The sequence below is a fragment of a genome, unplaced genomic scaffold (assembly GCF_019419815.1).
Source record: "Pyrus x bretschneideri cultivar Hongxiangsu unplaced genomic scaffold, Pyrus_bretschneideri_v1 Contig12, whole genome shotgun sequence".
NCBI lineage: Eukaryota > Viridiplantae > Streptophyta > Magnoliopsida > Rosales > Rosaceae > Pyrus > Pyrus x bretschneideri.
Window position 1 is genome coordinate 9,176,277 of NW_025999413.1, and position 23,418 is coordinate 9,199,694.

A 23,418-nucleotide genomic window follows, 5' to 3' on the forward strand; every position below is an offset into this window, starting at 1 on the left:
TAGTTGAGTACAATTGCATAAGGAAAAGTGAGAAGTTAAACCAGAATGTGGATAAGGTGTAAAAATTATTTAAGGGGGACCTCTAGAAAGTAGAGACATTGAATTATAAACAAAATAACTTATTGTTAAGGGGGACCTCTAGGTGTATATTTGGAACGTTACTGTATTAGTACCTTAACTTAATAACTTATTGTTAGGTATTTTTATTTTATCACGTGACATTGAATTATTTACTTAAGGAACTACGATAGTTACTCTCCAAGTCCAAGGGTAAATAAGTTTCTCCGAAAATAAACAAAATAATTCCTTATGAGTTATGACCATGATTGCTTTGCTTATAATGAAAGATGTTAACCAAGTGATGATGGATTTGATAAATCATGATATTTTCTTGGTGCAACACATTATCATGTTTAGACAGCTAACAATTTAAATAGGTACTTCCACAGGGATTGACGAATGTTTATTTGTATTTGCAATTTACGTTAACAAGTTGACAACATAACATGTTACGCCATATTTAAAAAAAAAAAAAATAACTGGTTTCCGGCACGCATGTAGTGAATACATCCATGTGTAACGGAGTAGTAAGAACTTCAAAGTTAGAAGTAAAATCACCAGAAAATATGGAATATGCAGCCTTATATTTGGACTGTCAATACATATTTTACATCTTATATTTAATTATAATTAGACACTTTTAACTACTAATCCTTTACATTCTGATACAGTTTTACTCATCAGATTTAACTGAAGTCAATGATTCAACTCTCAAGAGATCAGGACTCTCTTCTGTTTCAATGTACGAACCGGAAGTATCAGTTTTTGGACCGTTGGTTGACATGCTCTGAGTACAACTTGGATGTTGCCAGAAGTGATTTCTGATGGCCCTGAACTTGGAATTGATGGCTGAAAACCCGGGATCCGAAAGCAGGTCTTGAACCGCTGTTCGTCCTTCGAGCATGCTTACTACTTGGGTCATTGTGGGCCTAAGGGTGGGAGATGCATTGGTGCACAAGAGAGCAACATTCAGCATCAGCATGGTCTCTTCTGATGAGTACTCTGAACCCAAGGCTGGATCAACCAACTCCAAAAGACTCCCTCTCTCTTGCAGCACATAGGCCTGAAGAAAAAGCAAAAATTTAAGATGGAGGAAGCGTAATCGCATGGTGAAACCGGCGAAAATTGAAGAGATAAACACAGATTACAAGCCCTAAGTTTGAAAGGTATGGGATTGTGCGTGATGCTTGCAGATATCGAAGAGAAGTAAAGGAAACGAGTGTTTTTGAAGTTTTTAATTTAGTTACCCAGTCAAGAAGGTAGACGAATTCCTCCTTTGGCCTGTAGTTTGTGTTGCTCTTTCCACTAACGATTTCAAGTGCAACAACTCCAAAGCTATAAACATCTGCCTTGTCAGTCAAGTAACCACGCATTGCATACTCGGGAGCCATATAGCCACTGCAGAGTTGAAGGCCAAAACAAATTACCGAAAAAAGTACAGTTTCAATCAATCTTGTAACGAGAAATTGCACAATAACATATAAGTTCACGTTCCAACTTAATTTAGTAAGAGAAAAAAAGGTGGCTGTGTAGATTGTTTATTCTGCAGAAAACTTACATAGTTCCAGCAACCCGTGTGCTGATGTGGGTTTTGTCGTCTTCATTAAGCTTTGCCAAGCCAAAATCTGAAATTTTAGCATTGAAGTCCTTATCAAGCAACACATTGCTTGTCTTGATATCACGATGCACGATTCTTAGTCTTGATTCTTCGTGGAGATAGGCCAAGCCTCTAGCAATACCAATGCAAATCTTCTTCCTTGTAGGCCAGTCGAGTTCCAGTTTGCAAGTCGGGTCACTTCCTGTATTGATCAGAATTATAGTCAATCTCTTTCATACTAAAAGTCCAAACTGCCTTCTGTTTAAATATGTGAATCCTTAACATTTTAAGTTCCTGTTCTCACCGAAAAGAGCACGTGACACACAGTTATTTTCCATGTACTCGTAAATTAACAGCATCTGGTTCCCTTCAACACAGCAGCCATAAAGCTTCACAAGGTTTGGATGTTGCAGGGCAGAAATCATGCCGATTTCATTCACAAATTCACGGTTTCCTTGCTTTGATTTTGAGGACAGTTGCTTCACTGCAATTACTGTGCCGTCTGATAATTCACCCTATTCAGAAAGCAGATTCCCAGTCATGGAACAGTTAGAATAAACCAGGAAAAAGAGAGACGAATACAAAGAAACCAAAAGTTACCTTGTAGACCACACCAAAGCCGCCCTCCCCGAGTTTGTTTGCTGCATCAAAGTTTTTTGTTGCAGCCTTTATCTGTCTTAAAGTATATAATCCTGTTTGAAGATCTAAATCTTTGAATTCTGCTTGGTCAAGAGAAGATATTGAAAATTGTTACTTCTAATTTTCCAAAATAGATCCAACAGTAAAACCGTACACCAGCATTCATTCATAAGTTGAAAAAAGAAAACTATGTAGTTCTGGAGAATATAGAGAGACAATAAATTAGAAACCACACCTTTATCTGCAGCGATCTTTCCTCCCAACCAGCCCTTTCTCCTCATGATGCCTAAGACCAGTAGCAGAAGAAGTACTAGTGCTCCGGCCACTCCCCCAACTACTTTAACGAGATGATTCTTGTGGCCATCAACCGAAGGAACTTTAAAATCTGCAACAAATTTATATTGATTTATGTCACGTATCCTGTTAGAAATTTAATCCTGATTTTGTTATAGAAAAACTTAAACCACAACAGATACAACTTCACATTTTAACAATGTGATTGAAATGCAATCAATAAAGGCTTTATCAGTTAGTTAATTAAAAACTGCTTAAGTTCCCTTGAGCATACTTAAATATAGTTAGTCTCCAGTTTAACAGATCGTGCGGATTTCTCAATACTAGTTGGTCAGAACCAGACGTAACCCCGCGGTTGAAGTGAGTAAGTTTCTAATGCTTAGGCCATTTAATTAGGACAATTGCAAGGAGGTTGGAGTGCATTTTAAACAACTTACTAGCATCTACTGATATAGCCGATATGAGAGGACCATAAAATCCTCTGTCTGGGATGCCCGTTGTCCCTTTTCCAGCCCAGTAAAAATGGATCTTTAATGTATGACTCGAAACAACTGAAGTGAACGCTTTAACAATCGGCTTGCCAGCATCCCCAGCTTCACTTGCTATATCGAAATCTTTCAGGACCAGCTTATCCTGCATGCAAAATATACTGCAGAATAAGTACTTACTAGTAATAGTTAACATGGCTTTTCATTGTTTATATGGTGCGGATTATATACCTGGATGTAGACATCAAATACACGCTTGCCAAGGCTGTAAAATGTTCTGTCATTAGTAAAAACAATTTCAGCAAAGTGGAGACGCACGGTGTAGTTTCCTTTTAAGAGACAGAGACCATAGTATGTGAGCGAGATGGGAGATGCCCGCGCTGTTGTGTACAGTTCTGAATCAAGCGCAGAGACATTTTTTGAAAGTGCAGATGTATTGGTGTCAATGTAGGTATCTGAATCAGCATCGTTGTCCATGAAGTTTCCTGTGCTGCTGAAAGCCCAGTTCTGACCCATGTAATACATTGATGCACCCTTTGGTTCTCTATCAGCTTCATACTTCTTGCCACCGATTATTACTTCCTTTCCGCCACAGTTAATATACAGTGAATGTTTACCTGTTTTCCATCAGGAAAAGGCAAAAAAAAAATTAAGACATGAATTCAAATTGACTTACAATTAGATTAACTAATCAACAAATCATCAAGCCCCAGATCAATTTTGAGGCCAATTGAGAGTCTTACGCTGATCTTTCGGAGCATGACAAGGAAAATTTCTTTTCATGCACGGTTGTATTTGTCTGCGATGGAGAAGAAATGTGAGCTTATATCATGAAGCTAAACGTGATAAGAAGGCTGCAGCCTTAATCATAACCCTGAGGAAGTGACAAATTTCTCTTGTAGTTCAAATTCATATCAAACAGACGAGGAATCTTACAATTTATCGGCTGACGAGGAGTAGCTCTCCACTAAGTTGCTGGAATGAAGAACAAAAACATTGTTTCATCAGTCTACAAAGTAACTAGTTAAGAAATTAAAGAGAAGTTGTATGGTGTATATCAGACTCACACACTTCCCCTAGAGCATTCATTAGGACTTGAACCTTCCCAAGTGAAGTTGTTGTAAGAAATATCCCTGTATACCGAAATTTCAACTGATCAAAACCAAAAATTAATCATCGGAGCCATATAAGATTATTGCTGTAGTTTTGTATTACATACACAATTTTGTTACTTGACGGGATCCATCCCGGTATGGTTCCAGTGAGCTGGTTTCCTGTCAAATACCTAAAGCAGAACAAATTAAACAATAGTCTCTTATTGTGAATTATCTGAAGATGAAAATGTTATCTAGAAATCCGCTTACATAATGTCAATTTTTTCCAGTCCGACAAAAGATGGAGGTATTTCACCCGTCAACTCATTGTAGCTGAGGTCTCTGCATTGAGGAAATATTCAGAAAAATGCAGATTAGTTTCTCACCGAAACTCATACAAGTCATGGAAAGTGAAAAACTGAACAAAGCCGTTCGTTGAAATACTTACAAGTTTTTCAAGTTTTCCATATCCCCAATGTAATCTGGGATTTTCCCATGTATCAAGCAATTCCTCAGTATCCTGCATTAAAAACATTTGACTACCTATGAGCTTAATTAGCAAGTAATAAAAGGAGATTAAAAAACTGGTTAAGATTCCAACTCACAATATTTTCAAGGATTCCAAATTACTCAATGGTGGGAAAGGAGACCTGTTTCCTTTTAAGTCGGTTATCCTCCTGAAAAATAATCAAGGTACAACTATAGCTTCACATTCTCGTTTGACAGGAGAAAAAGATAGGATGATATAGAATTACATACAGATGAGTTAAACTTGTTAAGGCGGATATGGTAGAAGGTATAGGCCCCTCAAGAGAGCTACCCTCGATAAGCCTGTAACATAAGAGTAGAAAATTTTAAAATCAGTAAAAGATTATACTGTGATTGCAGCAAAAAAACTACAAGCGCAAAGCTTACAGTTTTGAAACCCGCGTCCAATTTCCAATGAAGTCAGGTATCTTTCCAGAGAAATTATTGTCACTTATCCTCCTACAAGTATCAAGGACACCAAATTTCAAAAGATATTACAACACAGACTATTGATATGCACAATATAAAAGTAAAATTTGTTACACAAGGTCATCAGTAGGTTCATTATATTATGCAATTACGAAGTTGGTGGTTATTTAGATTGGTTGGAAAACCCACAGATTAGGAAGAACCGAAGAAAGGAAAGCTTGCTTACATATCAGACAAGTTCTTCAGCTTTACCAGTGTTGATGGCAATTCTCCGGTGAAGGCATTTGAAGACAGAATGCTGAAGGAAAATAGTGATAATGTCGATGCTAGTTGAGAATTAAAATGCAAAATCTTGGACAAAATAATTGGCTTCGCATGAAGAAGGTATTAGAAATTACAGCTTTTCTAGTTTGATCAACTTTCCAATTTCCCGCGGAATGGGTCCTGAGAATTGGTTTCCTTCAATGCTCCTGCAAATAGTATAAAATCATACAGAACCATTGGTCTTTAAGACAATGTACAGAGCCATCAAAGTCTAACTGAGTTCGACTACTATCAGGAACGGATTTTCTCTGGATTCACCAGCCAGAAAAGCCAGATACAATTATACGTTATAAATACATATTTCCAATTTTCTGTTGATATAAACACAATAAATTTTCCATTTTACATTCTCATAAATACATTCGAGATCAAAACTCCATACTCATCAATATGTGAATTAAGAAAATAATTCAACATACAAGTTTCTGAGGGTGGTGATATTGGTAAGAACCTTTGGAAACGGTCCTGACAATCTGTTTCCCATAAAAGACCTGCATATCCAATAGAAAAGTTAGGCACTTGACCGATTGCAATTTGATTAGATAACTAGTAATTGATCAGAGATCAGGTGTTTACAGCGTGTGCAAGCGCATGGTAGCCCATTGGGAAGGTATAGTACCCTTGAGGACATTTCGACTCAAGTCCCTGTAAAAGAAGTAGGATTGCAAGATCAGTGAAGACACACCAACAAGGTTTAGTGCAGAATAAATGCAAAGCAAATATTTTGCTTACAATTCTTGGAGGTAAGGAAGCTTCGAAAACTCTGGTGGCACGGTCCCTGAAAGATTCTGGGCCTTTAGAAATCTGCAATATTTCACTGGAGGAATCAGAAGAGCTCTCTACTAATATCATGCCTTAAGAAATATTTCTACACAAAAATACATAAAATAAAATGCAGAATTTCACAATCTTTAGGCTGAGTTCCTCATTCAATACTTTTTTTCTGTCATTCACATGATCATTGACTTCTGAAAAAAAATCTCACAACATAAATGATAAAACCCATCGGAAAACCGAAACTCTAAACCCTAATAAGCAGGAAGCTAGCCAATTCACACGAAAACCCGAAACCCTATTTAGCAAGAATGTAGCCAAGTGACACTGATAAATAAAATCATGGTAGCAGCATGTCAGAAGATTAGCTGCAACTTACCTCATTGGAATTAACACAACAGTGTAATTTTCTTTTTTCTTACGAGATTAAAGAACTAACAAACTAGTGACTCCCACCAACAACATTATTCTAGTTGCAGTTCATGACCATGCATTAAGGCTTCACATATAATTAGTTACTGATCGGCTTATGACATGTTTACTAATCCGTAATTTCGATAATTTGAGGAACTGAATTGAGGATGAGTCAAAATCGGAATGCTTGGGCTCCAGTCAACGTTTTACAGGTCAAGGGAGAGAGAGAGAGAGAGAGATGTACATTCTGATGACGCGGCAAGAGGAATTGTGGTTGAAGGTGCAATCACATTTGACAGCACTGTCAAAGACTTTCTTCCCCCTACCAATCGGGATCGTCCAATTCCCTTCTCCTGTACATGGATCTTTTCCAAAATCCCAGTCTTTCTTCCCCAACTTTTTCCCTATCACTTTCAACACATTCACTGCAGCAAAAGCAAATTAACAGATATCTAGCACATCATTTTACATTAATGTTACAATCTTTCGTAATTAAAAATCATTTGAGAAAAAATATAATTAGTTAATCTTCCAAATCTCTCTCTATAACTAATTTAATTCTTCCCCAAAAGACCAACCAATTAAATTAATGAATGCAATGAAGAAAACTTGAATACTATAAGAACTCAATTTAGCGAAGCTGAGTTGATAGCCAATTTGCTTATTTGGCAGAACAACTCAGATTAGTTGAAATGAACTCAATCCAAATGGTCGTCAGTTATTATTCCTGAGTTTGAATTCACTTTCAATAAATTAGTGTAGTTTAGAATATCGCCTTTATAAAATAAAATAGGACTGCAAAATTGAAGTTTTTAAGGTTACCGTCTTGAGTGTGAAGCTTGGCGGTGGTGGCTGACTGACCAAAAGTTGCAAAGAACAAAGCTGTAGAGGAACAGATGAGACATGCAAGAAGCAACGTTGGGAATGAAAGCCGATGGCTTTCCATATTTGGCTCAAACTCTGAGTTGCAGCTCCTGAAGAAGCTCAGAGAAATGAAGAAATGAGAGAGAGAGAGAGAGAGAACTCTGAGTTGCAGCTGCTCCTGAAGAAGCTCAGAGAAATGAAGAAATGGCGCAGAGAGAGAGAGAGAGAGAGGAACGTGGAGAGTGGAAGAGGAGACTGGACAGAGGTAAGAGAGAGAGTTTGTGGGAATTTAGATTAAAGTGCATTATGTTAATCAACAATAATATTAAAGTGTTTGATATGTGACCATTTGTCCTTTTCATACAAATACATCTTTGCGTGTGGAAATTGTGGGCTTTTGTATTACCAGAAAGATATTTTTCTTTTTTTCATCTTTTTCTTTTTTAAGCATGTGAAAATAAAAAAGTATGGCTGAGATGGGAAACCATGTTGGAATTTGGATGGGAGGAAGGGAACACATAATTAACTTAATAATTAAGTTATTCAGTACTCTTCTGTTTCTTTTCAATTGGCAACTAGTGACTTTACAAGCCATGCTTTCCCGCTTCTCTCATGTTTGGTGCATGCCTAGAATTATATCAGATTGGAAAACTTAATGAATTTAAAGTATGTTGTTAAGGGAAGAAATGAAGGTTCAATTTCAAATTTTGTCCACGTTGAACGAATTAGATGGATTAGTCATGAATGAAGTTTATTCCGTCATATTCTCATGTAATGGTCATCTTTGCCACTAAACATGGCCTAAAACCATTTTGCCAAACAAAATGAAATTATTCCATTTAGACCTAGAGTGTTAGACTTAGTTTGTTTGCTTTCGAGAAGAAAACAAGGTTCCCCTTTTCGAAAGATATTCATTCATATAATTTGTGAATGCGAATTTCATACACGGTTGATTTGACGAAATTTAATCTACAAAAGGGCAAAAACCGTTATCCTAATTGATGAACATCTTGAAAAAGGGGAAGGGCGTCTGCCAAAGGACCTCTGATGCCTAAGTTAGAAAAGTAGTAGTATAGTGAAAAGAGAACTTGAAAGAGTTTTGAGTAGTAAGTGGTTATTACCGTTTCCTGTGATTGACTTGGTTTGTAAGGAAGAAACCCTAGCAGGCAGTTGGGAGGAGAGGCTACAAAGCATACTAGGCAATCCTTGATGCATGTCAGTCATAACAACTCTGCCAACTAGTATTCCTTACAGTCCCTGTTGGTTGGAGCCAAGGTGCGCCGGACGTCCAAGGGAATACTCTGGAAAGTTGGCGTCTTGCCATCATTGGATTGGATATGGTCCAATTGTAGGACAAATTATGGGTAGCTGAGTCCATAGTGTATGTCATGTGCGACCTAGAGAGCCCATGACTCGTACAATTGGGGGGGGGGGGGGGAGAAGGGGGTGGGTTTCTAGAGAGCCTATGATCTGTTAATGGCATAAAAGCCCAATTATCTTAGAGCAGTTATTGACACACCCCGACCGAGGTAGGAGCGTGCTGGCCGTCACACAAAGGCGACGTAGCCATGTGCACGTGCGGAAGCTAATAGAGTAGTAATATAAAAGTACGAATAATTAAAAACTAGCATTCAAGTACTAGAATAAGTGCTAGTTAGTGCGATACAAATTCAGAGCAGGTCTATAGCAGTCCAAATAAAATAACAACCGTAGTACGCCCGAAGGCGAACCTACAATGTGGAGTGTCTGTCAGAACGCCGAAAAGCTCGCAAGGGAAACCACCGCAACGGCTAAGCAACTAGAACCTGGAGGGGCGCAAAACAAAAGCGTGAGTGGGCAAAAACAAAGCTCTTTGAAAACCATTTAGCAAAACACAAACTAACCCCTCGCCGTAAAACCTGTATACGTCCCAGAAAATAACATATGTACGTATGTATAGATATGCTCAAACATGCTCAAGGGTATGCCAATCATGCTCAATATATGCTATGACAAAATCTCCTAATGATATGCAAGTGCTCAGGTGTGAGTCGTATCAATCACACAATCCTCTGGCAACCGGAGTCACCTAACGCGACCTGTACGGCTGTATATAGAGCTCAAATGTCAATCTCAATAACTAAACCTGCCCACGAGTCGGAACCACCTAAAGGGTCTGTACGACAGGCCTGGGTGTAACATGTATATACGCTCTAGTGCTACGATCACGTGAAGGCTGTGCGAATAATCGCGGGTCACCTACGAGTCGGAACCACCTACTGTGGTCTGTACGACAGGCCTATGCACCTAACTTGGATCCAAGCTGAGCGTATGGTGCGGGAGGTGAACAACACGTGAAGGACTGTGCCCTACTCTGGGCGGGAGCACTAACACCGGGGGTGCAGGTTATGAGCTCTCTAATCATCTCTAACCACTATTTAATGCAATCGTTAATTAACGCTTACCTGGCACTTACCTATGCCTCCACAGCACCCACACATAAATATATATGACGTATGCATATGTATATGTATGCCACAAATGATGCATGCAACGATGCATAAACGATAAATAATAAAGTACATGGCATAAGGCAAATAACCCTTTTTAAATCAATTTCTGGGAATATAAATGTATATAGGTATATACGGAAAACAAAAGCCCACTCACTGGTATGTAGAAGGGTCGTAGCCCCCCTGCCTCGAATGTGCACGCTCGTCCTCGGGATACGTGTCACCTATATGCGAATTAACTATAAAAACGTTAACTTTAGAGCACATAACCGTCCATTCAAAATAACTTCTCATACATTGCTCAAAATGGACAAATGAATATACCAACGTGACCTACACAACCTCACGATCACAGCCATATTTTTAAAATAATTTTTGGACCACGCACGCGCCCCCACGCGCCTGGAATGGCACGGGTCCACGCGCCCCCACGCGCGGCCACGTGCACGGCACACCGACGGAATATTCCGTTGACTGACGGAATATTCCGTTGACTGACGCCGTTAGTCCTGTAGGAATATTCCGTTAAGTCCAACGGAATATTCCCCTGTCTTCTCCGGCGAGCCGCCGCCGCCGTCGCCGGCTCCGCCGCCGTCGCCGGAAAACTGGAAATTTTTCAAACTTCGTTTTCTCACTCGTTTTTCAACCATTTTTCACGTTCTTTATACCAAAATGAAGCTTAGGACTAGTAGAATCACGTTAGACTACTTTTAAGGCCTAAAAATCAAAGAATCTCACCTGCAACAACGATCCAAGTTCGGCCAACTTTGAAACTAAGCTTTCCCGACGTCCAAATTCACCCAACGAAGCATTCCCAAGCTCCTTGAGGTCTCCCTAACACAACTACAAGCTTAAAAAGTCCAAAAACACAATGTATAAAACTTGCATGAACAGTACTCAATTCGGCCATTGTTGAATCGACGTGAAAACGAAGTATTCCTCACCTGAAAATGGTATGGTTGAGCTCGCCTCGACCTTACGAGTTGAATAGTGTCTTTGGTTTCCTCGATCTACTAAGATTTGGGTGCCTTTGTGTGTTGTCCGTACTGTTTCTAAGGAGAAGGGAGGAAGAGAGCACGGGAGAGACAGAGAGAAGACAGAAGGAGAGAGAGAGAGAGACAGTGTCTGTCTGTGGGAGTGTGTGTGTGGTCCAACACATGCCACCCCACACCAAAACAACCCACAACGTGACAAAAAAAAACGACCAAGGGCAAAAAGGTAATTTCACACGTGCGTTCAATAATCCCGGGACGGGATGTCACAGTTATAGTTTATGACGCCAAGTGTAAAACCGTCATATTGAACATATAATTCAAGGGTCATTTTACTATTGGATGTGGTTAATTTATGTCTCTGCATTATCATTCTTGTATATTGTTTGGTAACTGTTCTTCATTTATATTTATAAATGTTAAAGTTTGATATGTTTGGACTAAAATCCATTGTAACAATTGAAAATCATGTTAAGTTTACATCTAACTTATGTAATAGAATGAGAATGCATACGGTTATTGGTTGAGAGGTTATTGTAGCATTTATTACCCACACCACCACCACCACGAGTGAACTGGGGACCATTACTATCGATAATAGAAAATGAAGTATAAAGTCTGGAAATCAGTTGGCATGTTTAATTTGTCTGCTTCCAAAAGATGGATTTTTTCTCCATATCATTTTCTAATCAGGTGCAGGATCGTGAGTGTTGTTTTAGGGTACTAAGAATACAGTATTCTACCTCACTGGTTACGATATAAGTGAAAGAATACTTAAAAAGAAAAATTTATTTATATTATGACACTTGATATACTGAATCGCATATTTTTAGAAAAAAAAAAATCGTTCTATAATCGAGGGCATATGAATTTAGGAGCTTAAATTTTATTAATTTGCAACATATAATCCTTGGGGCAAAAAAAATTGTATAAATTATTGTTTCCTTTTCTTATTCCTTTTCTAAGTGGAAAGTGTGGCTGATTCAGGTAACATTCCCGTTGATTTGTCCAGAAAGGTCAAAAAATAATATATAAAGAATAGTTTGTGAGTAAATTATAAATATGAGTCAATACTTATTAAAATTTATAAATATGCGCTAGGAGTTAGTTTAAGTACAGTAGATTTTGTATCGCAAAGATGTGCTTAACTCGGAGGGAGAGAGCAGAATAGCTTGATCTGTCTTTTCGCGTATTATTACAAACATGTGGCTTATATTTAAATTTTTATTATAAAAATCCGATCTTTTCGTATAAATTATGACATTTCCTGAGTCAAGGTCTTCGATGAACACAGCACATATTGACACACACACAGAGAGATATATATATATATATATATATATATATATATATATATATATTATCGGTTCTAACTTCTAATCCAAATCGAGCAGAGTAGAACAGGACAGAAGTGGCCACTTGATTATGATATTCTTCACGTGACGACAGTGTCAAAATATAAATATTATATTAAATTCTACGCGTTCGAATCAATCAAGCAGTGCATGGAATGGGATTGGAAGCAACTTGCAGAAACACTAGTCTAGAACGTACCAGAGCGGGAATTGAGAGTGTGCACTGCACAAGATGCAAGGTGCAGCGGTACATGATTTCGAATTTTTAAAGAGGCCAAAATTATGATCTTTCTATATATATATATATATATATATGGGCTCAAAATAATATTATTGGGCCAAGCGTAAATTTATGTTTAGCCCAAGACCTTTCCAAGTATACTATAGGTTGCCTGGCGATCCTGGATCGTTTAGTGAAGGTGGTCGAGTCCTAATGCAAGAAGGAGTGATGGGTCGAAGTTTTAGTACGATAAGGGGTCCTAATGCAATATGGATTCTCGGTGGGTAATGAATACGGCCTGAAAAGGGAGGTGAGTTTAAAGTCCTAATAAGAGTAGGATTGGTCGAGATAGAGTCGGATTAGAATAAAAAGTCCTAATCTGAGTGTGGTTTCAACTCGATTGTAAGGAAGGTTTGTTGCTATAAATAGAGAGCAGAGTGCATCATTCAAGCTCTCTCCAATTCAACACACAATTGCCTTGCACAAACCTCTCAAACATCTTGAGATTTTTTATTTTCTTTTTCCGCCAACACATCTTCAGTTTGGATAAATAGCACTGTGAAGGCAACCGACGAACACCTTCATTTTGGATAAATAACACTGTTGCCGTAAAATTAGCCGACCAAGGAGTACCTTCAGTTTGGATAAACAGCACTGCGTCGAGGCCGACTAGTTACCTATCTAAGTCTCGATCGAGAAAGGTTTTCGAATCCTTATTGGCAGAGGTCATCTTATTAGCCTTCTTGGCGAAGTAAGGTGTTACAAGCTACCCCATTCGGCACATTAAACGCCGAGTGGTTTTATGATTGGATACTCACAAGTGAGTTTCAAAGTTCAGCATTCTGACGGTCGAACCACATTTACCATCAAGGCATACATCTCTTTTGAGTACTTGTGTCCATATAATTTGGAGCCAGTTCGATGTGCTTATACTCTTACGAATATAATCACTATGACCAAATCCAGCGCCGACGATTCGTGAACTTCACAGAATTAGCAGCCTTGTCTTCAGGCTCGAGAATCCGAAGGTCGAGACGTGTTCCTTCCTCGGCCATAATCGCAAGATCAAGAATTCAGCAGCGGGCTCAAAGCAACATCAACAAATTGTACTCCTTGGCCGAGCTCGGCCGACGAGTTGGCACGCCCCGCATCAACCGAATGACGTATTTAGCTCATTAGTTACTCAGTCTGCGCGCCACGTAGGCTTTATAATTTTTAGGGTCAACAATATCACATATGTATATTATCTATATTGATTTTGTAACAAAAAATAATTTAATTAAAAGAACATCATCATATTATGATGTTATCTCTATTGATTAAGCAAAGCTTATACTTAAAAATTTCTTTAATAATAATAAAAAATTGTGTATTATTTTCTTTAAGTACTTTCTTCCACAAATACAAATGTATTTTCATATTTGTGTTTCAATTGTGTTCCATTTTTTCATAAATGAACCATAAATCATAATTTCATGACAGTTGGAGATTATTTAATTAGTCAAAATGAGATGTTAATTTCAATTAAGTTTGAATATTTATTGTTGAATTTCGCATGAATATATTGTCTAGAAAACTTTTTTTTTTTTTTTTTCAAATAAAGAGGGCCTCTTTATTAAGTTTGATCATGGCTCAAAATGTCAGAGACGACTCTGATATGTATTGTATTAAAATATTTATCTATCACCGTCTCATGGTGACCATCCTTGTTCTTCTGTCCTTAATAATTTTTTGGACGAGTGTTTGAGTCATGCACCAAGACATGTCTATTTAAGTCACTAGGGTACTGCATTTTACATGCCCTCTAAGCTAGGTTAACTATCACCATTAGCCCTATAAAACAAACACTCGGATTACGACCCGCAAAGTCTAAAATATAAGGACCCGACTTTCGTACATAAACCGTTGTATTTTGTGAAGAATTATGTTAGTATCAGTTATTTGTACATAAAAAAATTATACACTAATCATTATATCGTTTACACATGCATGAAATAATTATAAATCAAATATTCATTGTGGGTATAAATCCACTCTTACTTCTAATAACTTGAGTCACCGGCACGCTCATGTGTTCGACCGACCAATATTGGTACCATCGACGTGGGCCACAAGTCCCATTCGAGCATTGTCTGTATGGTAATAGACAACATATTGAAAGCACGCATGCATGATGCTAATAAGCATCTCCAATATTGTGACCAAGTTGTGAGGGTGCGTCGTGACAAAGTAGCCGCCGTGCGGGGACGTCAATGGAGGCGGCTCCTCCTCCTCCTCCGGTTCACAAGGGTTTGTGCAGTATAACTATATATATACAAGTTTAGAACAAACACCTCCAATATTGTGATTGGAAGGGGATCCGCTCCAGATCTCTTTCTCCTAATCCATCAAGTTCGGAAATCTGGATTATTGAAATTTGATCGAACGGCTAAAGTTATTATAACTTTTAAAGTGAACCTTTTTTTATAATCGTTTAATCAAATTTTAATTGTTTGAATTCTTAAACTTAGCAGATTAAAAGAAAAGAATCCATTTCCATTGCGACTGACTTGTGAGGGTGCATCGTGACAAAGTAGATGCCGTTTGGGGACGTCAATGGAGGCGGCTCCTCCTCCTTTGGTTCACAAATGTCATACACATACAAGTCTAGAACAGAGCCAAGAGTTCATATTAATTGTGATATGACAACACTAGTTACCAGCTGGATTTGTGATTTGACTACAGTATTTTTAAGTTTGACTTCTAGTTATATAGTTATATTATATATACATATGCGAGGACAAGCGATATCGAAGAAGAGAATCATATATAAAGAACCTAAAATACGGAATGAACGCGCTTAACTAATTATGCTACAGATCTTTACATGGAGACAAGTCTATGAGACTATGCAGCTATTTGTCTCTGCGCATCCATATGGTCGGCAAGTTTGTGTGGCAATGAATATGACAAGTTTACTTACACCAAATAACTTGAAATCGAGCTTGTATAAATGGATAATACTTGCATTTTCTTTTTACAAATAACGTATTTTTATTAAGAAATTTTAAAAATTCGAATAATTTCTTTTAATCTTCATTCAAAGATCATCCATACAAATGTTTATCAAATTGGTAATCGTTTAGTTATTCAAATGTATCAATAAAAAATCAACATTGTAAGTACTAAATGACATATTATGATGAACTACGGATGTAAGATTGAATAGTATTTTTTATTCCAACAATAGAATTTTTTTAATCTGCATTTTTTACAAAAACTGTAACGCGAAATGGAATGCATTCAAAGATTCCAAGAACTTTGAATTTCCAATTCTAATATTTTTATGAAGTGTTGCGAACTTATTTTGATAAAAAAACTTCCAAAATATTTTGATTATTTATAGTTATTTATTCAAATTATATATTTTGTAATCAACTTGTAGGTTAATATTAGTTCCAAATTAATTGAATTTATACATAAGCATATGTCAAATATTAAGAAACAACAATAAATTGAATGTATGGAAAAAATAAAGGATATTCAAAAACTCACTAAATGTACATTTCGACATTAAAAAAAAAAAAAAAACTCACTAAATGTATGAATCTCAAATTTTTGTTCCGAAATTTCCGAGATTACTCCAAATTTTTTGAATATGCCGAAGATTTAAATTTGAAAATTGTGATCCGATTCCGAAAGTTCAGAACAAAAAATAAAAACGTTGTTTCGAATCTAATCCTTCCAATACACACCCTTATGATGAACCGTTGAAATATATTTCCTTGATTGAATCATAAGTGCTTTTGCACTTATATAGTACAATATGACATTAATAACTACATTAATAATTACATTCATAGGACTTGATAATTGATATGTTCAATTCAAGTTCATGGTATGTGACTATAACTTAATAATTACATTCGATGAACTTGACGCTTGCTATGATAATGATACTTTAACAGATACATTTAGATGACTAAAGCTTGCTATGATAATGATACTTTAATAAATACATTTAGATGACTAAATAATAGCCGAATTGAATAATTTTTTGTGGTGGTGATATTTACAGTAACGATATGTTATAAACAAATTGGAGAATAACTGATAAGCTCATCTCCAAAAGAGAATGCAAGCATTAATAGTAATGTGTGTTTCAAAAAAAACTAAAAAAAACAATTATAGTGTTGTAGGCATAATTTATTGAATAATTATGGAGGCCATAGAGAGAGAGAGAGAGAGAGAGAGAGAGAGAAAGGTGCGGCAATAGTAGAGAGAAAGAGAGAGATGTGTAATTGTGGGTATATGTTATTCCACCCCATTGTGCCTTTATTTATAGAAGTAGGGAAGGTTAATTCCTTACTCTTTAGGATTACAACATTTAATAGGTAATCCACTCCTAATAGGAATATAAGATACATTCTCATATCTACTAGGATTTACACAATCACATTCCTATTCCAATAGGATTGCAACACTCCCCCTTGAGTATGTAAATACTCAAGTAAATGGCGCATCAGGTCTTCAGTGATGAAGCAAGTACAGTTGATGAAATCGTCAGCACAATGAGCGAATGCGAGTCTCAAATCAATAAAGAATGCATAAAAAATAAAACTCACAAAACCTTTGCTATGGTAAAACCCAAGGTGGAAGAAAAACCCATAGACTAAGGAGAAAAGTGAAAAGTTGCATTAAGTCAAAACTATATGTCTGTTGGGCACAAGTAGAAGAGCTCTCAAGGGTATGATTAGCCCAGGATGGGTGCCTCGTTAAAACTTATTTAGGTAGCAAAAACCCAATGGGAAAAATACTCCTAATCGTAGGGGAAAATAGTACATTAAGATCAAGTGAGTATACTTCTGGATATTCCCCCTGAGTTTGACATAACTTCCAAATGAGAACTACAAGCATTGCATATGATAGTTCGGCATACCAATTCCTCGGACAAGCTTCTTGAAGGTTAACTTCGGCAGTGACGTCTTGTAGAGGTCGGTAAGGTTGTCTGGGATCAGCTTGCATGACTTCAATCTCCTGGTGCTCTGCTGATGTAGATGTAGACGCAATATGTTTTGGCGTTGACTTTGTTGATGTATCATGACTTGGTTGGGTGGATACATGCGGCATAGTCTTCATGGATTGTCGTTGAGACTCAACAATGGATGAAAACACAACAAGTACTTCGAATATGCTTAACAAGAACTCCTAACCATGTCTCACTTGTGGCGTAGTGAAGTGAGGTGAGTCTTGGAATGATTTGAAGATTTCGCAACTAAGGTCATATCATGGACCTCCAAGATATTGTGATATCCCTAACAGTAAAGACATAACTATTTGGGAATTTTGCCTTGTGCGGGTTTGATAAGTAACCTGCGTCAGCATAACAACAAAGCAAACATCATTTCGAGGATCAGGGGGTTGGATCCGCTCGAGATGCGTTGGAATTTTCCCTCGTAGTACCTTCAGGGTACGTCTTTAATACCAATTCAATGGTTGCATGTAGGCGTGGTGCTGCATCTTTACCAAGATCAACATCAAAGGAGATGTCCTGTCTAAATACAATGAGCTAAGTACAACGAAGCTCAAATTTGAACTTTAAATATGGAATTTCAGATTCCATAACCTCTTTAAGGGGTCTCATTTGCATATAACGTATGGACGATCAAAGGTATACTCAAAAGTAACACATTCGGGGTGTAGTTCGACTGGTAGACCAAGGTACCGTCAGAACAACGCTTGAACTTTAGGTCAAGGCATAAACGAGTTTTCCTAAGATCCTTCATCGCAAATTCCATCTTCAGGTACAAGGCAGTTTTCTTAAGCTCTTTCGGAGTCTTAGTGAGATTCGTGTTAATGACATAAACCGTAACTCTAGCAATTTAGAATAAGACTTCATAATTTAACATGCAAAGGCATAATTCATATCCCTGACTGATCAAATAATCACTTAGATGGGTATACCACATCCGTCAGATTGCAAGTGAACGCCTTAAAACGAGTTAACATGGTGTTCCGTGGTTTTGAAACTATTTGAACCAATCCATGTAATTCTTCAGGAACTTACATGTAAATCTCCATATCTATATCCCCATGGAGAAAACACTAACCACATTTGATAATGTTGCTATCAATCCCATGATGTTTTGAGAGAAACCTTGCACCGTAAGGCGTGCATCATATCACACTATTTCATTCATCTCATAACGCTTCCTTTCCCACTTGTAACACAACATGGTTACCTTGGGCAATGTAGGAACAGCAGGTCTAATACACACTTTGGTAAGAAATTTGACCTAGATTGTAATTTCAGTTGTCCAATCAGTTCTACGTTGCCACTTAATTAATGGAACATGGTTCGATATCGTCACTTTTCATTTATGTCAATAACTACCATATAAGTGAAAATATCATCGATGATAATCTCATTTCAATTCCATTTAGCTCATCTAAACTAGTATACTGGACCAAGAACTTTAAGTCTCGGGAGTAATTCGGATTAATCTTATGAGATGGAAATGATTTGAGACAGCGATCGAGTTTAGATTCATTGTTGTGCCGTGTCTTCATCTTCTAAAGAAGTGAATCCTACGAACCGAATGATTGTTGTGCTCTAGGCCAAGACAGATTGATTGGCTACCCACTGGTGTACCGGACCATCCAACAGTGGCTTCTAAATCGTCCAACAAAGGCGGCACATCCTCTAAGGATGTTGACTCGACGTCCATTAAGTACGTCTATTCTTGCAGACATGTTTGCAGTTGGTATATGATCTCGTCACTTTAGCTAGATCAAAGAAATACATCTGGAGCAACATTCTGAAAACTAGAATTCATCGCACTTGCTTATCATACTTGTGCGGCATGGGGATTGAGATGAGACATAGTGGGCAACGTCCATGCAAATTCGCGCCATTATCTAGGAACGTTGATGTTCTTATCTCCCCCTAATGGAGGGAAGACTATCTCATTAAAGTGACAACCCGCAAATGAGCGGTAAAGAGATCATGTGCAAGGGCTCTAAGAGAGCTAGTGTGAAGGAGAATCATGATTGACAAAAGATACACATCCTTCTTTAAGGACCTATGTTGGTATGTTGCGGTAGCGCAACTTGGCACATGGAATGCACACCCAAATGCGTAAATACGAAAATCATCAGGTTCGTACCCAGTAACCAACTGTAACATCATATAGGTTAGGTGGCAATGGGCCTCAAGGCGGACCAACATAACTGCGTACAAGGATTGTATAGCCCTAGGTAGAAATCGAAAACTTGGTACTTTTACCAAAATTCAGACGATCATTTAAATTTGCGCTTTATGATAGCTAGGCGAGACTATTTGGGGTGAACATAGGAATTCAGTGTTCAATTAGAAACCCAAAATACATGCAATACTTTATCGAAAACCGTTGATATAAACTCTCCGGCATTATCCAGTCTCCTGGACTTTAAGGGATAAATAAGGTGGTGAACCCTTAATTGGCCAGGAGGTTTAGCAGTAATGTGTGTGGACAAACATGTGACCAGTTTGTCGATTCATTAACCAAAACCATAAGTATTTATATGGTCCGCATTTTGGTTGGATTAGTCCACATATATTCCCTTGAATCCACTGTGAAAAGAGAGTCATGTCGTATCTTTGCAAGGAATGATATAGAAAATCAATTTCCTTAATTAGCATGTTTGGCAAAGTGTGCTTGTAGGCACAGTATCCTTACTTCAGATAAGGAGATGTGTTGTAGCATCATTGTTCGACCTAAGTGTCCCAAAAGGTCGTGCCAAAGCAAGTAAACTACTTAATCACCAGGCTCCAAGCCGGTCACATGTGGTGTAATCCAAGTTGGAAAACAACCTATTAGCCCTAAATCAAAGCTTCAGGCTCATTTTTGGAGGTGGTGCAAATATATTTCACTCTATTTTCTTCAGTGTTCATTTATGATCATTTTCATCTCGAATATACTTAAAAACTCAACGTCAAGGAGAATTTAAGGTCCCTTAAATGGTGATGTAGTACCATTCATACAACGAGGAGCATGCAAATGCTCTTAATCAGGTTGGATAGACCTGAAGTCGTTGTTAGAGATGTGATTTAGGTGTAAAGTTAGTGTGCGTAGTACGCATTCATCCAGACAACTAACTTTCCCACATTCCTACCTAATCACGTGTTTAATTGAATTGGTCACATGTATTAAGAAATGTGATTCAATTAACTCATATTCAAGGACAATATCAATAAGATTATCCATAAGTAAAACATACACCAAACTTGAATCCAAGAACATGGAAAAATGTTCACAAAGTAAACCAAAGTCAATAAGGTGGATTCGGCCAACAAGGCCATCCATGTCAAAATTCTGCTCTTCCAACTATGTTTGGTAAAGCAAAATTAGTCTCACATATTAACTACTAGAATGGTACTCCTTAACAACATTGGTAGGGGCACAAACAGGTGCATAACCAATGATTTATTTCATCAAGAGGGAAGTAGATTCTGCAGGGTTAAGGTTTGGGAATACTATCCCTTATTCTGGAAGTTTTAGGTCTTAGGTGCCAAGGATCATGCTTCGGGCATAATGCCACACCTTGGCAGGCCCTGATTCCACCATAAGTTGTAAAAATAAACTCCAAATTGGATTGTGAGAGAGTATGCCATTTGGTGTATCCTTACCAAAACAATGCATCACCATTCGATTAAGCTTTGACCGAACTGGGTTGAGCCATTCGGTAGACTCCAGCCGAATTGGGTCCATACCTTTCTCTCATATTTGTGGTAGTAATCAGATCTGAGAATTTGGTAAACTTCGTATTCTTTAGTCAAAATTTGATCAGATTTATAAACTTCAAAATTGTACTCATTCATGGATGTAATCATGGTGTGCTTTATGCAATGTCTTTCATGATTAAACGGTCCATAGAAGAGAGCCAAAGAGCCATGAAATCCTCGTTCATGAGGTATTTCCATTTGGAATGCTTCGGGCACAAGTCTTCAAATGACGATCATGGCGGAGGCTTATTTAGCTTTTCCTTGCCATTGTTGGCTACAATGGTTTCTTAGCTTCTTGATAGTCAAGTGGAGATTCACGTCTTGTACCCACATAAAGTGGTTTCTAATATAAACACCCAAATCAGGGAAATTGAACTTGTGACAGTTCGACAATCCATTGAATTGGAGGGAACAAGATTGTGATTGGTGCTATAGGAATAAATCATCCATAAGCATCAAAGTTAGAACATTCGGGTTCTAAGACATGGTTTTCATGAAAAATTCGGGTTTTCATGGGTGTATTGCTTTACGAAAACTTAGGGTTTCAAAGGCACTAAATTTGAAACTATAGGCTCAATTTAGTTTATGAACGTTTAGTTCATAAAAGAGAGGTTCTTGCAAAAAACACAGAATGCAATACACAACTAAGTGTAGTGGATTTGAGGTTCTTAGGGAACTCAAGTGTGAGAGCTTCGTTACTACAAAAGTATGTCAACGGTTCAAAGTATAAAAATAAATTATTGAATCATTAATGTCCAAACGTGATCTTCAGGTCAATAATTTTGGATTCATTATCAGATTAATAGACTGCATGTCACTTTTAATTAACTCAATAGATCAGGACCAAACAAGGTCGATTGTAAAAGCTAAATAATATTAACATACGGGTTAATACTATTTAGAATGCTAAAATAATAGCATGTGGATCGAAAAAATTGCCCCAAAGATAATTGGGCTCGAGTAGGGTACCTTGAGTAAAAGGCATGGCCCAAAAAATGGCCTCAGGTGTGAACTTCAGGTCACGGGGTGAGGGAGAAACCCCAGCCGCAACTGGGTTTCAAGGTTGGGCCTTGGGGATGGCACGGGACAAAGCCTAACAGATTTTCTGGCCTGTTAATCCACAGGAGCCCAGCAACAGTGGGCTGGCGTCATGCAAGGACCAAACCCATGTATATGGGCTGATATCAGAGCAGGCTATAAGCCTTAGTGCGCGTGGGACAGTAGGCCAGCAAGCATGATAGCTTGCTGGCATGGGCCGAAGTAGATGGAGGTTCAAAAAGGAAAGTTGCAGGCTTCCTTAATGATTGGGAACTACGGACCCCAGACAACCCAACCAAGCCAAAGGCATGGGGTATGTATATGTTCACAGCAAAGCTGCAGTCAAGGTCTATGTGGGTGCAGCAAAGCCCAAAGGGCTGCTGCCTAGTTTGTGCCGCAAGGGGTGCTGCCATACCATTCCCAAATTTTTTCGATATATGTAGGGTTTAAGAAACCCTAGAATTGCTTCTAATTTAATTTGATACTTTGACGCACATGTTCCACATAACAATTTAATTGTGCAATGCATGAAACAAATATATATATATATATATATATATTGACAAATGTTTGAACATATACAAAATATATATTGGAAGGAAAATATAAACATAGGGGGTTCATGCATCATTGAGAATGTTTTCATGCTTCATGGTTGTTTCAAATATCTTACTTTATTTTAAGCGTACCTGATTGGCAGAAAACAACAAAAGCCTTTGAATTGTAGAAGATCCTTCTCGGAAAGCCGAAATTGCATCTTCAATGCATTGTATCACGTTCAACAAAGAAAAAAATAAATTGAATCAATAACATGTGGATCAATTCAATAAAATAATAAATTAATCATAATAAGAATGATTAAAACGTAATACTCCCCTGATTGAAGATCAAACTCTCTTGTTAGCGCATCGTCAAGAGCGTGCTGATAACGTGTTGTAGGCATAATTTACTAAACAATTATGAAGGCCACAGAGAGAGAGAAATGTGCGCCAATAGCAGAGAGAAAGAGACCCCATTATGCCTTTATTTATAGTAGTAGGAAATATTAATTCCTTACCCTTTAGAATTACAAC

The 23,418-nt window shown here is 37.7% G+C and overlaps 1 protein-coding gene across 8 annotated transcripts; it reads right to left on the minus strand.

The window, feature by feature from the left end:
* Positions 1-602: 602 nt before the first annotated feature.
* Positions 603-7,817, minus strand: LOC103941533 (probable LRR receptor-like serine/threonine-protein kinase At1g07650). Of its 8 annotated transcripts, none has more exons than XM_048578452.1 (25): positions 7,736-7,817; positions 7,464-7,663; positions 6,886-7,066; positions 6,186-6,257; positions 6,030-6,098; positions 5,873-5,944; positions 5,528-5,599; positions 5,356-5,427; positions 5,088-5,159; positions 4,932-5,003; positions 4,778-4,849; positions 4,621-4,692; positions 4,443-4,514; positions 4,298-4,363; positions 4,146-4,211; positions 4,015-4,053; positions 3,822-3,877; positions 3,310-3,695; positions 3,028-3,223; positions 2,532-2,681; positions 2,258-2,376; positions 1,962-2,172; positions 1,619-1,859; positions 1,308-1,458; positions 603-1,123 (listed from the first exon to the last, which is right to left on the minus strand). In XM_048578452.1, exons 2-25 carry the CDS (start codon positions 7,585-7,587, stop codon positions 734-736), a joined length of 3,093 nt encoding a protein of 1,030 aa, XP_048434409.1. In that variant the 5' UTR covers positions 7,588-7,663; positions 7,736-7,817; the 3' UTR covers positions 603-733. The 8 variants fall into 8 exon arrangements, with proteins under 8 accessions (XP_048434409.1, XP_048434410.1, XP_048434408.1 ...); XM_048578453.1 differs by having other exon boundaries at positions 7,726-7,784; XM_048578451.1 differs by having other exon boundaries at positions 7,722-7,762.
* Positions 7,818-23,418: the final 15,601 nt, after the last annotated feature.